Genomic DNA, 17,285 nt, shown 5'->3' with positions numbered 1-17,285 from the left:
CTCTGGATTAACAGAAGAATCAATCCAAACACTAAAGCAAGATATGACAGAACTGAATAGGATGAGTTTGGTCACACTTTCTTGGAAACAAAAAATCTATGTGGTAGTTTTTTTTTCAAGCAATACATATGTAAACTTGGTATCATTGTTATTATGCATAAAAAGTCTTTATAAAGTCTTTTGTCTCCGTTCTGTATCTTATTAAATGTCTTTTCTGTGCAGTAAGAATCTGGAGAACTTAAATAAAAAATTAATCTGTGGTTGTTAGATGTTACGTAGTTAGAATTTCTTAAGTTGTTACAGGGGTTTCTCAGATAATGTCATGTTGTGATAGACCAGTAAGTTTAACTTAAGTGTATTTAAAATGCATGTCCAACCACAAATAAATAAAAATCATGAATTTGATACAGGAATTGGAAAGGGAGAAACATGCATGCAAGGTTCTACAGCATAAACTGGATGAACTTAAAGAGGGCCTTCGACAAAGAGATGAATTGATAGAGGTATGTTATGTGTGGTAATTATGCATGATGAAACTTGTACAAATCAGAGTAAGACTTAAACAGCAATAGTCATCACACACAAAAATAGCTAAAATATTAACTCCCGTTTTTAATAAAGAATTTATCTTGTTTTAGAGAATAGGATTTAAACTAATCAGTCTCTTGGCTTTTGAAGGTAAGAATGTCCCTGAAAGATTTTCATGTGTGTTACATATTAGAAAATCCTTTATTTGTTTGGTAAGTGTGATTCTCACGTGAATGTGCCTTGTAATTGTACTTTCTTCTGAGAATAGAGATAATGCTTGTATAACCAAACTCTGTTCACACAACCAAAAGTTCTGAAACGTGGATAATACAAATTATTCTTCTTTTTCCCAAAATTTCCACTTCAGCTATTTCTGATTTTTATGACCATCATCCACTGGAGGTTTCAGTAATTAATGTTGTTTGCTTTCCAGTCAAGCATAATTACAGCAACGTCTGTCAGTGTTACTGGGTCATAAACATGTTGCTGTTTTTTTTCTTTTGTAGTGTAGTGCTATATTTGAAATATAATGATTAAAATATCTGAAAGCAGTCAGCAAATATATTCGACTTCCTGGATGTTTGATTCAAATATTCTTCTTTATGCTTTCAAGAGAGTCCTCTATTTGTTAAACACTAGTAAAACCGCTTGTCAAGCGAAGTGTGTAAAAAGCACTAAAGCAAGTGCTTTTTGCCAGCTTAACATAACTAGTTCCTAGACTAGCTATAATTCCGTAGATATATTTGTACTGTGCTTGTCAGCTTAATTATCAGTATCAGCTGATAATGATTCTCCTGCAATAGTTCATCTTTTCCTATTGTGTCCTGTGCATTTACTGTATTTCTAAATTTCTTTGCTGAACAGTATTGGTTATTGCAACTTGTCCACATACTATGATACTTCTTACTGTTTTGGCCTAATGTTGCAATGTTTTGAAGGCAGATTATGTGAAGGATGTATTATATATATATATATATATAATACTCTCTTCAGCAGTTAATTCTAGATTTATTTTTTTCATTGTTAATGGTCAGTATCTTCCAAACACCAATTTAAATTTTAACTTTATTGGCTAAAAGCCAGCTTTTTGTTTATTTAATGAAGTATTTACCACCAATGGTAGTTTATTGAATGCAAGTGCAGGCTAAAAATCTATTAAAGTTTCTTGCATTAGTACTATCTTACATAATTAAAGTATGCTCTGTGGCAGTAAGCTTCCTAATGTATTACATTATGTGATTTCTCTCAGGTCTTTCTCCATAAACAAGATTGTTTCTAGATAACAAACTGTGTGTGTCTGTGGGGGGGATGGGGGCGAGGGGGAAAGGGGGAGGCTTGGGGAAGTTAGCAGGTGGGATAGAACATTCACTTTCAAACAGTACTTTAAGGTGCCTGGAAAATACCACATAGGAATTGTTTGTCTGAAGAAGGCATGTTATCTCCAAACTGCAGTGGGAACTGTTACTGAAGAACAGTAATGCTAGCTGTACAAAATTCTGCCCTTGACATGAAAAACTGGAATAATATTACAGTTCTTTTGCATGAATTCAAATGAAAAATATTACGCTACACTTAGTCATACTCTTTTTTTCTTTAACCTCTTGTTCGTATACTCTTTGGTTGGCTTTTACGGCTTTATTTCCTTTATCTTTAAATGTGAATTTCTGTTGTTTTTTTCATTTCTTACTCGTCTTCCCTCTTCTATTCTTCCCTTATACTATTTACTACAGGAGAATCAACGCATGCAGCAGAATATAGATTGCATAACCAAAGAGGTGTTTGATCTACAGGAGACAATTAATTGGAAAGATAAAAAAATAGGGGTAGGAAACAAATATGGGGACAAAAATGTTCTTATAATTTTAGAAGTAGACTAATTCCCCTCCTCCTCCCAAGGAATGCTTTGTACTTCAAAGAAATGAAGGCCACTCACAATGTGAATATTTTAAATGTTTTGCAGTCAACTCGTTCAAGAGAGAAAATTAGCTCCACTTTCTTTACTTGCGTAATGGTGAATAACATTAATATACATAAAACGTGGAATTAACCATTATGCATAAATTTTTCTTTTACAGAGCATTTTTAACACATAGTCAAGACTTGTAAAAGTATCTGTTTCCGTATCCTTAACAGATATAAAAATTGTTCCTTTGATCCACAGATACATGTCACTGATAAAGTTTTATGCAGAATTGAAATGACTTTAAGCGCTTTTAGGCTTTATGAAGGTAAATTAAATTTTTCAAAACCTGAAAAGAGTTCAAACCTTCCTAGTGACTTGGCTACTACCTTTATTGCCATCTTAGCAGTTTGCCTATGAATCACTGGATTTTTAAATGGTCTGCTTTCCACTAATTGGGATAGCGGAAAACTCAGGGAACTGCAAGTGCTAGGGGTTAAAATGCAGACAAGTCTCAGTGAATACTTGTTAAGCTTGTATTTAGCATACTTAGTGTTAACATATGCATGCAGACTTGAGTTGAATTTTTCAGCCATGCATGCATATTTCTGTGTTGCGCTCTTGATTCTTCTAGGTCCTTACTTTGGGCACAGTACTGAACCAGGCTGACTGTAATCAGGTCTTGGTACTGAGAGCTGAAATTGAAACATTAGCAGTATCAGCTCTTCTGAGGAGTATCTCTGTGGTTCCTGTGTAGCAGGAAAGGTGGTACAGCAAGTACAGAATCACGTATTTGTTACGCAGCTAATATAGTTCAGGCAGGGTTTGTCAGCTTTGCTTCTGGGCAGTCACAATGGGAAAGCTGCCCCAGAGTCAGGCAGATCCTAAAAAATAATTAGAAGGCCTGGACTTGTGGCTGTTCTGAACTACAAGTAAACAGCCTAGTGTTAAGAGGGAGTTAACTGTGGGCAGTTTTCAGAAGGGAAGTGTCTTTTAGTAACTTCAGGGTTGTTTCTATCAAAATAATATTACACCAGGATTTCGACTTGTCCAGATTTCTTTGGATAATAATGTATTTGCTGGAGTTCAAGTCAATGTGAAAAGTTATCTATAGCTTGCGGTGCCCAGATTTATTTAAAAAAAAAACAAAAACAAACCCTCTTTCTTTATGTCATTTTTATTGTTTCATTCCTTCAAACCATACTGCAACACTCTCCCCCATCATAAAAATAGTATTTCAACTTCCATAGTGGTTTTTTTTTTTTCCTGCGTGTCATCCAGGAAGCTTATTTTAATTTATTAAGTGATCGTATTTCTTCCATATTTGATCTTCATTACCTCTGTGTACCATATTGTCTCAGTTTTTTTCTTAGCCCTGAGTTTTTTGTCTTTTGCCTCGGTAATGAGTCATCTTGCTAATTTTATTCTCTTCCAGCTTCTGAATTTCTGAAGCTTTGCAAAAGGGGGAGTACTTTGGCTTAGAATTACAACCTACCTCTAAAATGTATGCAAGACTCATGGTATCTCAGAGGAAGGAAGAAAGGCAAGCAGAACAAAGATAGAATGACTTGTTTGACCCTTACCTCCTTATACTATCCTGTTTCTACAAAGCAATCCAAATTTGTAGTTTTGCCTTGTTTTAAATGTTGTTGATTTGAGGAAATTGAACAACATTTTCAGGTTAGATTATTACTGAGTTGTACAGCTGTTTAAGTCTAGTATGTGTGTGACCAGTTTGAAATTAGCAGTGATTTATCTGAGTTTGGTATAGATTTCATGAAGGTTTTTCAAATATTTAATAATTAGCGCCCTAGACAAATATGCTATTTACTTGACAGTCAGATTTTAATGATGTTGGCATGTTAAAAACATGCTTGTAGAGTTCCGTTGGCCTGATATTTTTGTTATTATTACTTTTTTAATTTTAGTTTTCCCAAAAGAAGAATTGCAATAGTACAAGATCTAGTGTAAAGTCCATGTCATATCATAACCCCCAAGCATACAAAAACTAGCAGTTTTACTAAGATTTTTAGTTTTTGAGTAGTTATAATTAATCTTTCCATAAATAGAGGTATATGGTTACAAAAATTTCCTATTTGTCAGCGCTTCTGTGTATTGGGAGAGGATAGAAAGGGTGTTCTAGTAAGGCTGGCAGCATCACAGGGAACTGCCAAGGACACAGGTTCTGCATCTGCATTGTGGCTTCAGGCCTCTGTGCCCACCCTTCCATAGAGGTGAACATAGAACACTCAACCCCACATCACGCCTGTATGCTGCAGAAATGGCAGTAATCTTCAAGTGTAACAAAACAACATACTGATTAAGGTTCTTCACACTGATGTTATTGCAAAGATATAGTATGGGTCTGGAAATGAAAGGACATCTTATAAATTTTATATTTTAAATGTTATGCACTAATTACTAAAGTTCAGCATACTGCAATTATGTGGAGCAATTACAAACAACACAGTGGTATTCACCTTCATTTCTTTCTTGTTATCATTCCTTCCTAAATGCATGATGCAAAGTCTAGTTAAATTTTCTTTGGAAAATTTGTGCATGTTTTTGCAGTTGCTCTGTAGTCAGGATTATTTGTAATGCATGCGGTATTGGGCTTGAATGGAATACTGGGATCCTGCCCAGTCAAGGGAAAATGTCTGATTAACTGCCAAGTATAACAGAGCTGCAGTTTAGTTAGGTAGGCAAACCCATCTGTGTCCATATGTTGTGCTTTTAGCTGTGATGCTTTCACGTGCTGGAACAGTACTGCTAGTGCTTGTTTCTGCTTTTCTGTAAAAGTGATTCCTTCGCTTGTAGTAAAAAGTGCCTAGTACTAATAACCTGGACTTTTAAGTGGATGACAGACTTAATTTGTGCAGTAGTTAAATGAGGTGAGATTTCTACTTCCATATCCTGTAGAAGTTTGAGAAATTATCTCAATGATTGTCTTTTGACAATTGAGTTCCAGCTAATTTTATGTCTGGCCATGTTATGAAGAATGACTTACTCTTCTGGTGCTTTGTTTAGATTAACAAAATCTATCAAAAATAGAATATTCCAAAAACTTATATAATAGAAATGAACTAAGATCCCCCTGGGAAAAAAATTGTCATGAGATACATGGTAATGAGGCTACGTGTTTGAATTGCAGAATGTAGTTGTTAGATGTTAGATATAGGTACATTTTAGTTACGTAAAATACCCCTTTTTAATTTCTTTTATTAAGCTTTTTGTATTTATTTTTAGAAACTCTTTCTGCTATCTATCATCTTTTTCTCTATGCCATTCTTTTTCTTGCTATCTGCCTGAACCCAGGCCCTAGAAAGACAGAAAGATTACTTTGACTGCATTAAGAAAGAGCGAGATGAGCTCAGAGAGGAGTTGGCTGACCTGAAGGAAACAATGAAGAGAGGAGAGGTATGTTGGTAGTAGCTACTTTACAGTATCAGAAATCCAGCAATGGGGCATAAAGTCAATGTCAATGAAATAGAGGAAGAATGGTTGCTATTATAGTGAAGCCTCAATACATGACCTTGGGGTAGGTCAGATGGAGCGTTTCCTTGTAACTGTTTCAATCTCTTCAAGAAGGCTTTTCAAACATTTTTTGTACAGTTGCATTTTATCAGTGGTCTTCCATGAGAACCAATTTCTCTTTTGTGCTTTCAGAAACATGGATTAGTTATAATCCCAGATGGCACACCAAATGGTGATATAAACCATGAATCAGCAGTTGGTGCAATAACAGTTGTATCACAGGAAGCTGCTCAAGTCTTGGAATCTGCAGGAGAAGGACCGCTAGGTAAAAATATCCAAAAATGTGTTCATGAAGTCTGCTTGCTTTCTGTTCACAGTAGTATATTTTTTGTGGTTATAAGCCACAAACCTATTAGGCTCCTGGAATACCTAATTACCACTGTTTTTAAGACTGTGGTTGACATTTATTTACGCATGCATCTTTTCATTATAAAAAAAATAAAATAAAATAGAACATGATGTGCTTTGGCATTTGTAGTCAATTAGATTTTTGGGGTCCAATTTCTGTTTTACAATTATTGGAAAATATTTGATTTGCCTAAAAGTATGTTATTTTGGGTTAATCAGTTTTCCTTGGTATTCTGTGGTGCAGAGGGTATGCATGTATAATCAGTTTTTATAGAGAACTATATTTGTATCTTTACCAGTGTAAAGCAAGTGCAGATTTTCATTGCATTTCTAAGGGAAAAAAATCCATAAGATTTAAAAACAATCAAATAGTAATAAAGGTAACATTTTTTTTTCTTAAACTATTATTTTAGCTTTTCAGTTAATCTGTGTGTGGTCAGAATACCCTGTAAAACTGTTAGTAGCATGCAGATAAATTTCTCCATACACTTGCATTATATTTCCACATGTTGTATAATAAGCGTTGTTTAGACAAGGACTGGGCTTGATATCTGTTTCTGTTGTGACATACACATCTTTATGCTTTGTTACTGTCAAAGTTACCATTTCCTTGTGAACTGCTGTAGTCATTATGTTTCGTTATCTTTGAAAACAAAAATTACAAGAAATGCATCCTTACTTAAAGATTCATATTTTCTAATAGAGGTCTCTTGTTTTAGATGTCCGGCTACGAAAATTAGCAGGAGAAAAGGAAGAATTATTGTCGCAGGTAAAACAACCCATTATTTTTAGAAGTATACATTTGTGAATCCTTTTACAGAATATTAATAAAGTAACAGCAAACAAATATAGTCACCTTTTGTTTACTCACCAATACATGAGCGCTCAAACAAAATAAGACTGAATGTTTGACTTGTAAACTATCTTACTGCCAGGAATTATCAGCTCCTCTCGCTCTGTTTCTGTCACTACAGAAGAAAGAGAAAAAAAAAAAGTGTTAAAACAGAAATTGCTTAGTACACATAGGTTTCTTTTTGGTATTATCCTGACATACTGAATTCAGTAAAATACAGCTTGTAGAAGCTCTAGCATCTCTCTCCAAGCTGCTGAGTGGTAATAGTGTACTGTTTCTTTAATCACTCCAGTTACTTAAATAGGTTACTATTACCAAAGTAGCTGTGTTTTAATGTAGTTTCAATATGGAGAAGAGAGATTAAGAAAATGTATGTCCAGTGAGTATTCATTAAGAATACTAGTTTCTGTGCTTCTAGTTGAACATATCATATATATATAAAATAATGTTGCCAACATCTGTTTTTGCTGAGAATGTACCTACATCTTATATGCATAAAAATGTGTATAACTATAGCCATGTAAGTGTAAAAATTAAAGGATTTGTTTTTTATCAGGAGTGGGGATTTTGCAAGTCCCATTGCAAAGATGACCTGCAGAGTCTTCACCTAGCAACACTGGGGAAATGATTGGAAAGGCAGATATCTGGGAGCAGACTCCCTGCCCCTCCTGCATGGCTTTGCTATTCCCACTTGCAGAATTGTCTCAGCAAATGGCATCTCAGTACTACTTGGTCTCACTGAATGTTTAGATGTACTACTACTGAATTTCTGTGTTTTTCACAAAGTGAAACATGTGTTTCAGGTTAGAAAACTGAAGATGCAATTGGAAGAAGAAAGGCAGAAATATTCTAAAAGTGATGGCATGAATCCAGATATAGTAGGCTTAGAGAATGGTTCTGACTTGCAGCTAATCGAAATGCAGAGTACGTATATGGTTACTGTTCAAAGGTATTCTGACTGGGAAGATGAAGCTGACTACCTTTTCCTGTGTTGTTATACAGTGGTACCATGTGAATAGATATATTTTGAGCAGGTATTTTTTTTTCTTGGCATGTGTTCTTGCAGGAAAGTTCTCACTGTATAATAACTTTAAAAAAATATGTATTTATGTATGGTTAGTTGGTTCTCAGTTAACAGTCTTGCCTAGAATGTTTGCCAGTACTTGAACAAATGTGTTTTTTAGCTTTTAGAATTTCAGCTGAATTGTTTTTGTTAATATGTTCTGATTATTTTATTTGATACAGAAACTGATCTTAAAGACTTAACCGGTTATCTCCTAAAGCAAAATATGAGAAGTTACTAAAGTATAGCTCAAAATTCAGTTTTGCTTCTTTGGAAGCACAACACTACTTTCTGTTCTGAGCAAGCTATTTCTTCAGCTGAATATTTTACTCATTTCATAGATTGTCATAGAACGGAATACATATAAAATGGTCTATGTAATGAATTTGATTTAAAAGGAGTACTGACAGTACAGAGAATTACTCTGAGAAATATATTCATGTCAATTTTTGACTAGGAGATGCCAACAGACAAATCAGTGAATACAAGTTTAGACTTTCAAAAGCTGAACAAGATATAACCACCTTGGAACAAAATGTAAGTACATCTCTCTTTGAATTTATTTATTATTATGCTTTTTTTGCAGTACTTTTTTCAAGAAAATTTGATTTACTACTTGTTATTTAGTTTGCACAGAACAGTGTATTTTCTTCCTATTTGCTGCAAGTAAATAGCTGTGCATAGTCTAAATTATAAAATACAGAGTTAATTTACTATTAATTTAAGATATGAATGTACAGCAGAATACTAAGGGAGACAAGCCAGCATTTTTAAGAAAATTCATTTATACTAGTTTAATTGTCAGAAGGTCGTATTTGACTGTGGGACACACTCTTAGAAATTCAGGAATTTTACTGTATTAGCAAAGGGTGAGTAACTTGCTGGTATAATGCCGCATCTCTGCAGATCACTTGAAAATCATTTAAGGGATTATAATGTGAATCAAAGGTGTGCAATTGCACTCTTGCATAACAGTGGATGATTACCCCATCCTATGGATTTGTGGGTAGCAGGGAGCTAAAAAGAAAACAGTCTAGCAAATGAACTTCAAGATGTGTGGGTCCAAACCAGGATTTGTCATGAGTCCACACTTTTCTGTTGAAGTCTGTACTATGACACTTTCTTCTTCGTACTTTCATGTGGTCTCTGCTTTTTAGCTTTCTGGGGCTTGTATTAATTCCCGTGTATTCCCCAATTCTTTATTTTACAGACCTTTCTCTGCTTAGTTCAGTGCCTTTTCATATAATCTGAAATATTTCCATACTATGTTCCATTCTCCACTGCTCCCTGCATCATTTGCAAGGAGACCAGCAGTAGTGAAGGGTATTGGAAGTTCTGCACACCATTTTGTTCCTCTTAGCATTTTTTTTTTTTTGTTGTTGTTTTTTTTTTTGGTGCTAATAGTGGTTGGTTTGTTTGTTTTTGTTTTAAACACTTGGAAATTATGGCTGCTGCTAAATACATTTTAACCTTCTCTTTCCACATAAAGGTACTATGTATAATTCACAGGGTGCCTTGTGTTAATGTTCTTTTGGAAGTAGAAGAACTGGTGGTGGTAGGCGATTACCTTGAGTAATTGTTCCTTTGGTCTTGTTTGTGTTTGCAGATTGGACGGCTGGAAGGACAAGTTGCAAGGTATAAAAGTGCAGCAGAAAATGCAGAAAAAGTGGAAGATGAACTCAAAGCTGAAAAGAGGAAGCTTCAGCGAGAAGTAATTAACTTGATTTACTTGTTTTGAACTTTCAGTCTTGAACTTCACTGTCTTTTATGTCCAAGCCCTCTCTTTTTAGTAATCTTCTGTTACAGCTTTCAAGTGTTATCAGAAGGCCTTTACTCTCAGTGCTGCATTCAGAGGACAGATGTAGCACATATAAGTAGTACTAAATACCATTCAATTCAGTATTGTCCTTGAAAGAGAGGATCTGAACTTTTATTTTCTTCTAAATGTGGTAACTTTTATACCTTTAAACTAATCCCTCCGTACATATTACCAAAGAGCCAACCCTCCCATAATAGAGCATCACACACCTCACAAAAAGCTAGAAAAAACATGTTTGCCTTGGAGCTACTGCATGGCTTGTGTGATGAGTGCTACCCATGGGAATATGTCTCCATCAGTGATGGACAGGGCCTTATTTTTCAATAGCATGTAGTGGGAAGCTGTTTGGTGATGGCTATTTTATATTCAAATTGCTTCCCGGTTATTATGTTAATATTTGAATTTTCTTTCATCTGGCTGCAGTAATGATATGGCTACTCTTCAAGTATCAGCCTTAACTCACACAGAATGTTTGTAAAGAGTTTAATTTTTATTTCCTCTGTTAATGCTTAAAATCTGCAAAAAGTCCAATTAAATTTGGTGGTGATAACTTATGCTTTCATTTTATAGTTAAGAACAGCACTGGATAAGATAGAAGAGATGGAGATGACCAATAGCCACTTAATGAAAAGGCTGGAGAAGATGAAGGCAAATAGGACTGCGCTTCTGTCTCAACAGTGAAGTGGAAATTGAAAATACAATGCACTGCTCCTTGAATAACTAGCCCCTAGCTCGTTTTTAAATACAGACTTTCATTGGCACACACTATGTGAACACAGAGCTGTTCAGTGGTGTTTTAGTTTCATAATTAAATGACATACTTCTTTTTGTAACTTATGAGAAAATGAAATGTAGTTTGAATTCCCTTGTGGGTAACAGCAGTTTTTCTGTAGCATTTGATTCTAGAGTCACAGCTGGAGCATAATGCTGTATGTTCGACCTGGTGATAGAAAGCGTTTTCACAACTGTGGAATCAAGTTTACTCACGATCTCTTCTGGCTGCTTTAATGATGCTTGATGTTCAGAGACAGCTGCATGAATTCAAGAAGACACTGTATTATAAACTTAACATACGTTCGCTCAAGACATCACACAGCACAAGTGCCTTTCATCTGGTGCAATTTAGACTTCATTGTTGAAATAACCCTTGAAATCAGATAACGTTTTATTTTAAGATACATTTGGGGTGTTCACTGAACTTTATACATTTTGAAAATGCATTTTTGTAAAATATTTAAATTTATAAGAAAATAAATAGGGACTGTATATAAAAATCTGCTTTTTTTTTTTTTTTTTTTTTTTGCATGGGCACATTTGAGTTCTAGATGATTTTGTCAAATCCTACCCCTGGATGCTCTTAGTTTAAGAGTACAGATTTTCAGACTTTTGTTGTTATACTGTCGATTTGTCATCTGCTGCTGAAGTGTGAATTGAAATTTAAGGGTGGGCGGATGAGTTGGGAAATGTGGCTAAGGAGTTTATTAAACGGACACTTTACTGACCAAAAGCAGATGCTTTGTGTTTTCTTTAAAATGCTGAGGTTCCAACAGAATAAATAAAGTTTTGACAGAACAGTGAATTTTGATCTTCATATTCATAAAGTTGTTTTTATACTTTATAATGTAAAGGCTTCAAAGTAACGAGTTTGTAATATTTTTCTTTTCCTAGGCAGGCCTGCTACTCGATAATACTGTCATCAAGTCAACTCAAAGAGTTTTTTGGAACTCTTGTCTGTAGATTATTCTCTGTGGGCAGTGAAAGCTGTTAAGAACTTCCACTCTTTTCAAGTTGCCACAACAGGTGTGTTAATGAATATCACCAGTAGTGGCCATTCTGAGTTGCCTGACACAGTGTTAACCTTTGTTTGGGGCTAGCAAGGCCAAACATTTGACCTGAGAGAAATCATTCTTTTGGACTCTCACCGGATACTTTCCTGTTGTAAATGGTTGCCTGTCAGTATTTCTCAAACCAAAGTAGGTTTCAGGATTTTTACAATCGAGAGCATTTGTGCTTCTGTCGTTATGGGAGCTTCTTTTCAAAGGAGCTGCCATCTTTACATAGAAGTTGATCACCAGCTGAAAAAAAAGCATCCAATTTCTGCTCCCAGGAATTGTTGTGAATCAGAATTTGGAGATTTACATACATTTGTATAGAGAAATATCTCAAGATGTTTATTTGATTGCTCACGACTACCATGAAAAAAGATGACAGGATTATTTTGTCTCAATGCAAGGAAAAAAAAAAAAAAAAAAAAAAAAAGGCATGGAAAAAAGAAAGTGTGAGCAACCAGGGCTGATCCTTAGATAGCAAAGGTTTCTAAGCCATTTCAGCTTTTCTTACTACTTTGTGGTTTTTGTTATGTTTTTTAACCCAGACCTATACCCCAGACCAAGCAGTGCATCTCCCTCAGGCAGTGGGGTGCCAGGGCCCTGCCCTGTGCTGTCAGCTACGCTGGTCTCACGCTCCATAGGCAGGCCAGACCACTGTTATGCTGGGGCTGGGCTCTTGCCTCACTGCCTATCGTCCCCTTGGCCACCCAGCTCCACCAGTTGCTCCCTACCTGCTGCTGCTTCTAGAGCTGGTTACAAGGCCCTGGGCAGCACTGGAAACTGTGGCTCAGATGGGCCCAGTGCAGTTGAGGGCACTGTAGGTGTATTTTTATTCCTGGGGCACTGCTGCATATCTGTGGTAGTGCAGGGGCTTATTTGTGAAGGTGGGAAATAGCAGAGTCCTTGCCAAAGCTGTTTTTAGAAGTCAGAGCAGCCTGAAAGAATTCATAAAAAGGAAAAATAGATACAGTGCAGGGTGCAGCCTCTGTGCCCTTGGCTTATGGTGCTTTGAAAGCCTGTGCCACAATTTCCCTTGTGCTCGTTCTTTTTAGTTTCCAATGTGTAATGAGAGATGTCTGTCTTACAGCCAACAACAACTACTACTCAGGGTGCTCCCCACTTTGCCTATAGGAGCAACACTTCTTAGGCTCACTGGAACTATCCCAGGGGCTTTGTAGACATTTTGGCTAGTTCTTGGTGCACGTGGTTCAGGACGCTTAAATATAGACTAAGCTTCACAAGAAGAGCTGATATTAGAACAGAAAAGATGTAGGTAGCAACCAGTTTCTCCCTGTTCTTGCTGTCAGTTTTATTCCTTTACCACTGGCCAAAGGTTTTTGTCACATATGCTCTGTTATACTCTGCTTTGTGTTCCTGTTTTCTCCATTGCTTTTGTCAAGCTTGGGAAGAGAAGGAAGACCTGAAGCTGCAAGAGCTGCTTGATGGAGAACAGAGGGAAAATCAAAACGAGACTATGGTTTCAGGCTGGCTTCTGCAGGTGTTTTATTGGCTGGCTTGGAGGCAGTGTTCTTGACTGTCCTGCCCACAAAGTGCTGGGAAAGTCCTGCTAAAATGGTGAGTTTCTCTCCATGGAAGGCACTAAAATTCATACAAAGCACTAAATTCACCTAAACCCTCCTTTTGGAGGGAAAACCTTTCAAGCTCAGGCGCTTGAAACAGTAGTTATTTAAGGTTGCTCCTTTTGGTGGAGCTGTTCTTACACCCAGGAGTGACAGCAGATACTTAATAGTTTCCTTTGCAACAGGAGAAGACACATTCTACAGCCGCACTCAGAAAAAGCGGACCTTTGAGAAGCTAAGAGATCAGTGGATCCGGGAGGGTGAGCAGCAAAGAACGTCCTGGCCGCTTCTCACAGAGGGCCCCGCACTTACAGCCCACTGCTGCCAAAGCCTTGACACCCGCACCCAGAAACCTCGACTGCTTTAAGGTTTGCTGTCTCCTCTGACTGTCAGCAGAGGGCACTCGCTCTCTAGGTGAGCGACCGGGAGTAAGTTGTAGCAAACCAGAAATCTCAGGGAGGAGCAGCTGGCCTCCCCACTTCAGCCTTTGGTAGAGACACGGTTTGAAAAGCTGTTAGTGAGGTGGTGCAAAGCTTGGTAGCAAAAACGAGTGGTGTGAACACAGTGATGTTATCAAGCACCAGAAAGTGCTGCTGAACGAACGGTTGAAATTACCTGTATACAGGTAACAGACTGTCCTCAGCAATAAGAAGACTGCAATGCTCTGGAAGAGGCCAGTCTGCTGCAGCTGAAGGAAACAGGACAGACAAGTGTTGTTTATTATGTTTTATCTGGAGTCGATAGGAATGCCCCTCAGAAAAGAAATCCCTTTTTTTTTTCCTGTGCATCTCACAATCTGCTGCACAGGATTTGCTTCTTGTGTGCATTTATAGCAGAACACGATGCCCTGCAGCCATGGGAGCTCCTTTCTCTGCAGGGCAGGTGGAGGGGGAGTTGGGATCCTGCTGCTGGTTGTGACAGCTGAGAAGTGACACCTTCCAAACAGCAGCAGCTGAGGATGCTGCATTCTTCTCCAGTCCTGTCCTAGCTTGAAACTGGTTATATACTATCAAGTTCCCATTGTTTAAGTGAGAGACTTGTGGATGGCACTGTGCTCTCTCACCTTTGGAGTGACTACCAAACATGGAAGGTAATTTTTGCTATCTAGCATTGTGAAGGTAGAAATAATGGTTATATTTTTTTCCCGGCTTAACTGCTGTCTTAAAAGCTGCTGATGACACTAGCTCATGCTTTAGGATGTTCACCCCAAAGAGAAGCTGTTTCTCTTGCTGCAGCTTGGAAGGCACTGCTTATATGCCTTCTGAAACTTGGCAGCCCCTTGCTTTTTGTCCTGGTGATTACTGGAATATGCTGAAAGGCCCTTGGCTGAAGAAAGGATTTTTGTTCCTGCCAAGCCTTTTTTTTCCTCTTAGTTTCCAGAAAGCTTCTTCAGCTGGTGCCCTGCACTTCAGCTTGTCTGTGATGGTGAGCAAGTCTGTTCTGTATCTACTGGGAACTGGAGTGTAAAAGCTTTCTAAAGACAAGCTAGGAGTCAATAATGCAGGGAGAAACCTTGCAGTGCTATGACATGGTGAGTGACAGCTCCATGTTCAGGTGAGAAAGCAGGAGAGCAGAGAGCATCGTGCTGGGCTGCACTGGTGCACTGCAAATTGACACAGGAGATCTTTTGGAGGAGAAAACTTTGATTACAGTAATACAGGTCATCAGTGAGTTAAAAATGCACTTATGATTCAAATGGAAAATGTGTTCTAGTTAAATGCAATAGAGGCTCTGTGATGTGCTTTGATGGATTGAGGACTGCTGGTGAAAACAGGGCTCTCCCGCTAAAAATGTGGATTCAAACTGCTTTTTCAACAGCATAACATAAGCTGTTAATATTCTCATTTCACATTTCACTGTGAGTGTAAAGATCAAGACTGAAGATGCACTCTTCTTAAGGGCTTAAAGCACTAAGGTGCAAGGAGAAGACAACAGAAGGAGCTGTTTGGTTCATGGCTTAGAGTGAGACAACCTCTTTCCAGAACATTTGTTAAGAAAATGATTTAATTTGTAAAGCAACACTTCTGGTTGCTTCCAAAAGGGCTTCTGAAAGTATCTTCCAAAGGGGAAGTTTGCAATAAAAAGGAAAACTGCTTGCCAGGGTGCAGACATTGAGTTGATGATCCCAAGTGTGTCATAGTGAAACTGAAAGTCCTTGCTGACAGAATCTGTCATGGGGAAAGGCATTTCATCAGTGATCCCAGTGAGGTTGGTTTTTTAGATTTGATAATTAAAAACCTCCCAGTTGAAACATCTAAAAACATGCTGTTCAGCCTAAAGGAAAAAGACTGTAGTTTGGAGGTAATGCTTGATTTGAAATGCCTCTGATTTCTTTCAGTGGAGTTAGTAACTCTCTTCCTTCTGAAGAAGACTTCAAAGAAAAACTGGACAGTGGTAAACTCATTGCAAGTGTGAGGACATTTGTGTAGAACTTCAATATTCTCCATCCCTAAATAATTTGATTAGTGGACTATTTCTTGTGAGTTCATCATCTTTGAACCTGCTGCAGTAAGCCCTGCTGGGTTCTGGCTGCTCAGAATCTGAATTGGACTCACCTGCCTCTGAATTCTGGCTAATCCAAGTGCGGGGGCTGAAGTAGCTCTTCTGGAGCATGATGAAAAGGCTCAGGATGAAATGAAATCATAGAATATTCTGAGTTGGAAGGGACACACAAGGATCATCAAGTCCAACGCCTGGCTCCACACAGGATCACCCAAATCTCAAATCATATGGCTGGTCTCCATCATTTCTTCACCAGCCATCCTGGAAAGACAATGGAGACCAGAAGCAGGAGGGGTGGAAGAAATTTCTCTGGAGAGAGGATATTCTGGGAAGAGATTTGTTTTCACTTCAGTTGTAGGACAAATGTACTCATCTTGAAGACCATCTGGACGAAACCACTTAAGTCTTTATCCTCTTCACCAGAACAGTGTTATCCTCTACCTTTGGTGTCTTAAGATTTTTGTGGTGTGCTTCAGTTACATATGAGAGGTGATATTTTTTCATTTTTGAAATGACTTAATTTATTTTCAGGATTATCTTGCATTCACTTTACCACAAATGGCAAAGCTCCAGCTGAAGGAGGAATTACACCTCCAGAAGCCGAAGCTTCTGATCTGAGATCTTTTGATCCTCTTTAAGAATGGTGGATGTAGAAGACATTACTCGTCAGAAAGTAAAGGGAATGGTTCCCCTGTACTGCAATACCTCATAAAGGTGTACCTTACTGACATATGCATATTAGATTGCTCCCAATTAGAATGAAGATATTTGTCCGTGATGCATACGTGAAGTGATCTTCCAAATTGCTAAGTAATTACTGGAAAGAAATAAAATTTCTGTATGGTGGAAGCATATGTGGTGATAGCTGAGACACAGCTATCTTGTCAATTGATTATTGTTGTCGTTTGATCTCTTTCCCCTTAGGTGCAGAGGAACAGAACTCTTGACCCGTGCTTCTGAGGCTTTTGATGTGCTCAGCACTTGTGAGCATGTGCTGGTGCCCCAGCTGTTTCAGAATCTCAAAATGATTAGTCTGCTCTTGGGATCTCCTTTAAAATTTGTGTTGGTAACTGGTATCAACAGAAGTCAACAGCTGTTGGCAGGCTGCTGTAATCCTTATGTGGATCTTTCTCCTTTGCAACTAAATGTGAGAGGAATCCACGGGTTTCTTTCCTTATCACCTATTCTAAGGCACTTTAGTGGATGAGAAATCAACATTCTCAGCCATGCAAGTTTCTGTTCAATATAGGATTCAAAGTGCTTCTAACAAGATAAAGAAAACAGTGGAAACCCCTTTCCACAAATAAATTCATCTGCACATTAGTCCTT

At 37.6% G+C, this 17,285-nt stretch overlaps 1 protein-coding gene across 22 annotated transcripts in view; it reads left to right on the top strand.

The window, feature by feature from the left end:
- Positions 1-11,624, top strand: part of LRRFIP2 (LRR binding FLII interacting protein 2) — a 48,280-nt gene extending 36,656 nt beyond the window's left edge. For 14 of the 22 annotated variants that reach the window (XM_015854969.2, XM_032442554.1, XM_032442555.1 and 11 more), the window contains 9 exons: positions 411-503; positions 2,259-2,351; positions 5,744-5,845; positions 6,095-6,227; positions 7,030-7,079; positions 7,967-8,087; positions 8,684-8,763; positions 9,833-9,937; positions 10,616-11,624. In XM_015854969.2, the coding sequence (XP_015710455.1) occupies positions 411-503; positions 2,259-2,351; positions 5,744-5,845; positions 6,095-6,227; positions 7,030-7,079; positions 7,967-8,087; positions 8,684-8,763; positions 9,833-9,937; positions 10,616-10,726 (888 nt within the window). In that variant the 3' untranslated portion in view covers positions 10,727-11,624. The remainder of the gene's footprint in view (positions 1-410; positions 504-2,258; positions 2,352-5,743; positions 5,846-6,094; positions 6,228-7,029; positions 7,080-7,966; positions 8,088-8,683; positions 8,764-9,832; positions 9,938-10,615) is intronic. The other 8 variants (XM_032442556.1, XM_032442557.1, XM_015854980.2 and 5 more) reach the window with 3 other exon arrangements.
- The last annotated feature ends 5,661 nt before the right edge of the window (positions 11,625-17,285 follow it).

This window comes from Coturnix japonica, chromosome 2 (genome assembly GCF_001577835.2).
Source record: "Coturnix japonica isolate 7356 chromosome 2, Coturnix japonica 2.1, whole genome shotgun sequence".
Lineage (NCBI taxonomy): Eukaryota > Metazoa > Chordata > Aves > Galliformes > Phasianidae > Coturnix > Coturnix japonica.
The sequence above is the reverse complement of the archived record's forward strand: the minus strand, read 5'-3'. Positions and strand labels throughout refer to the sequence as shown.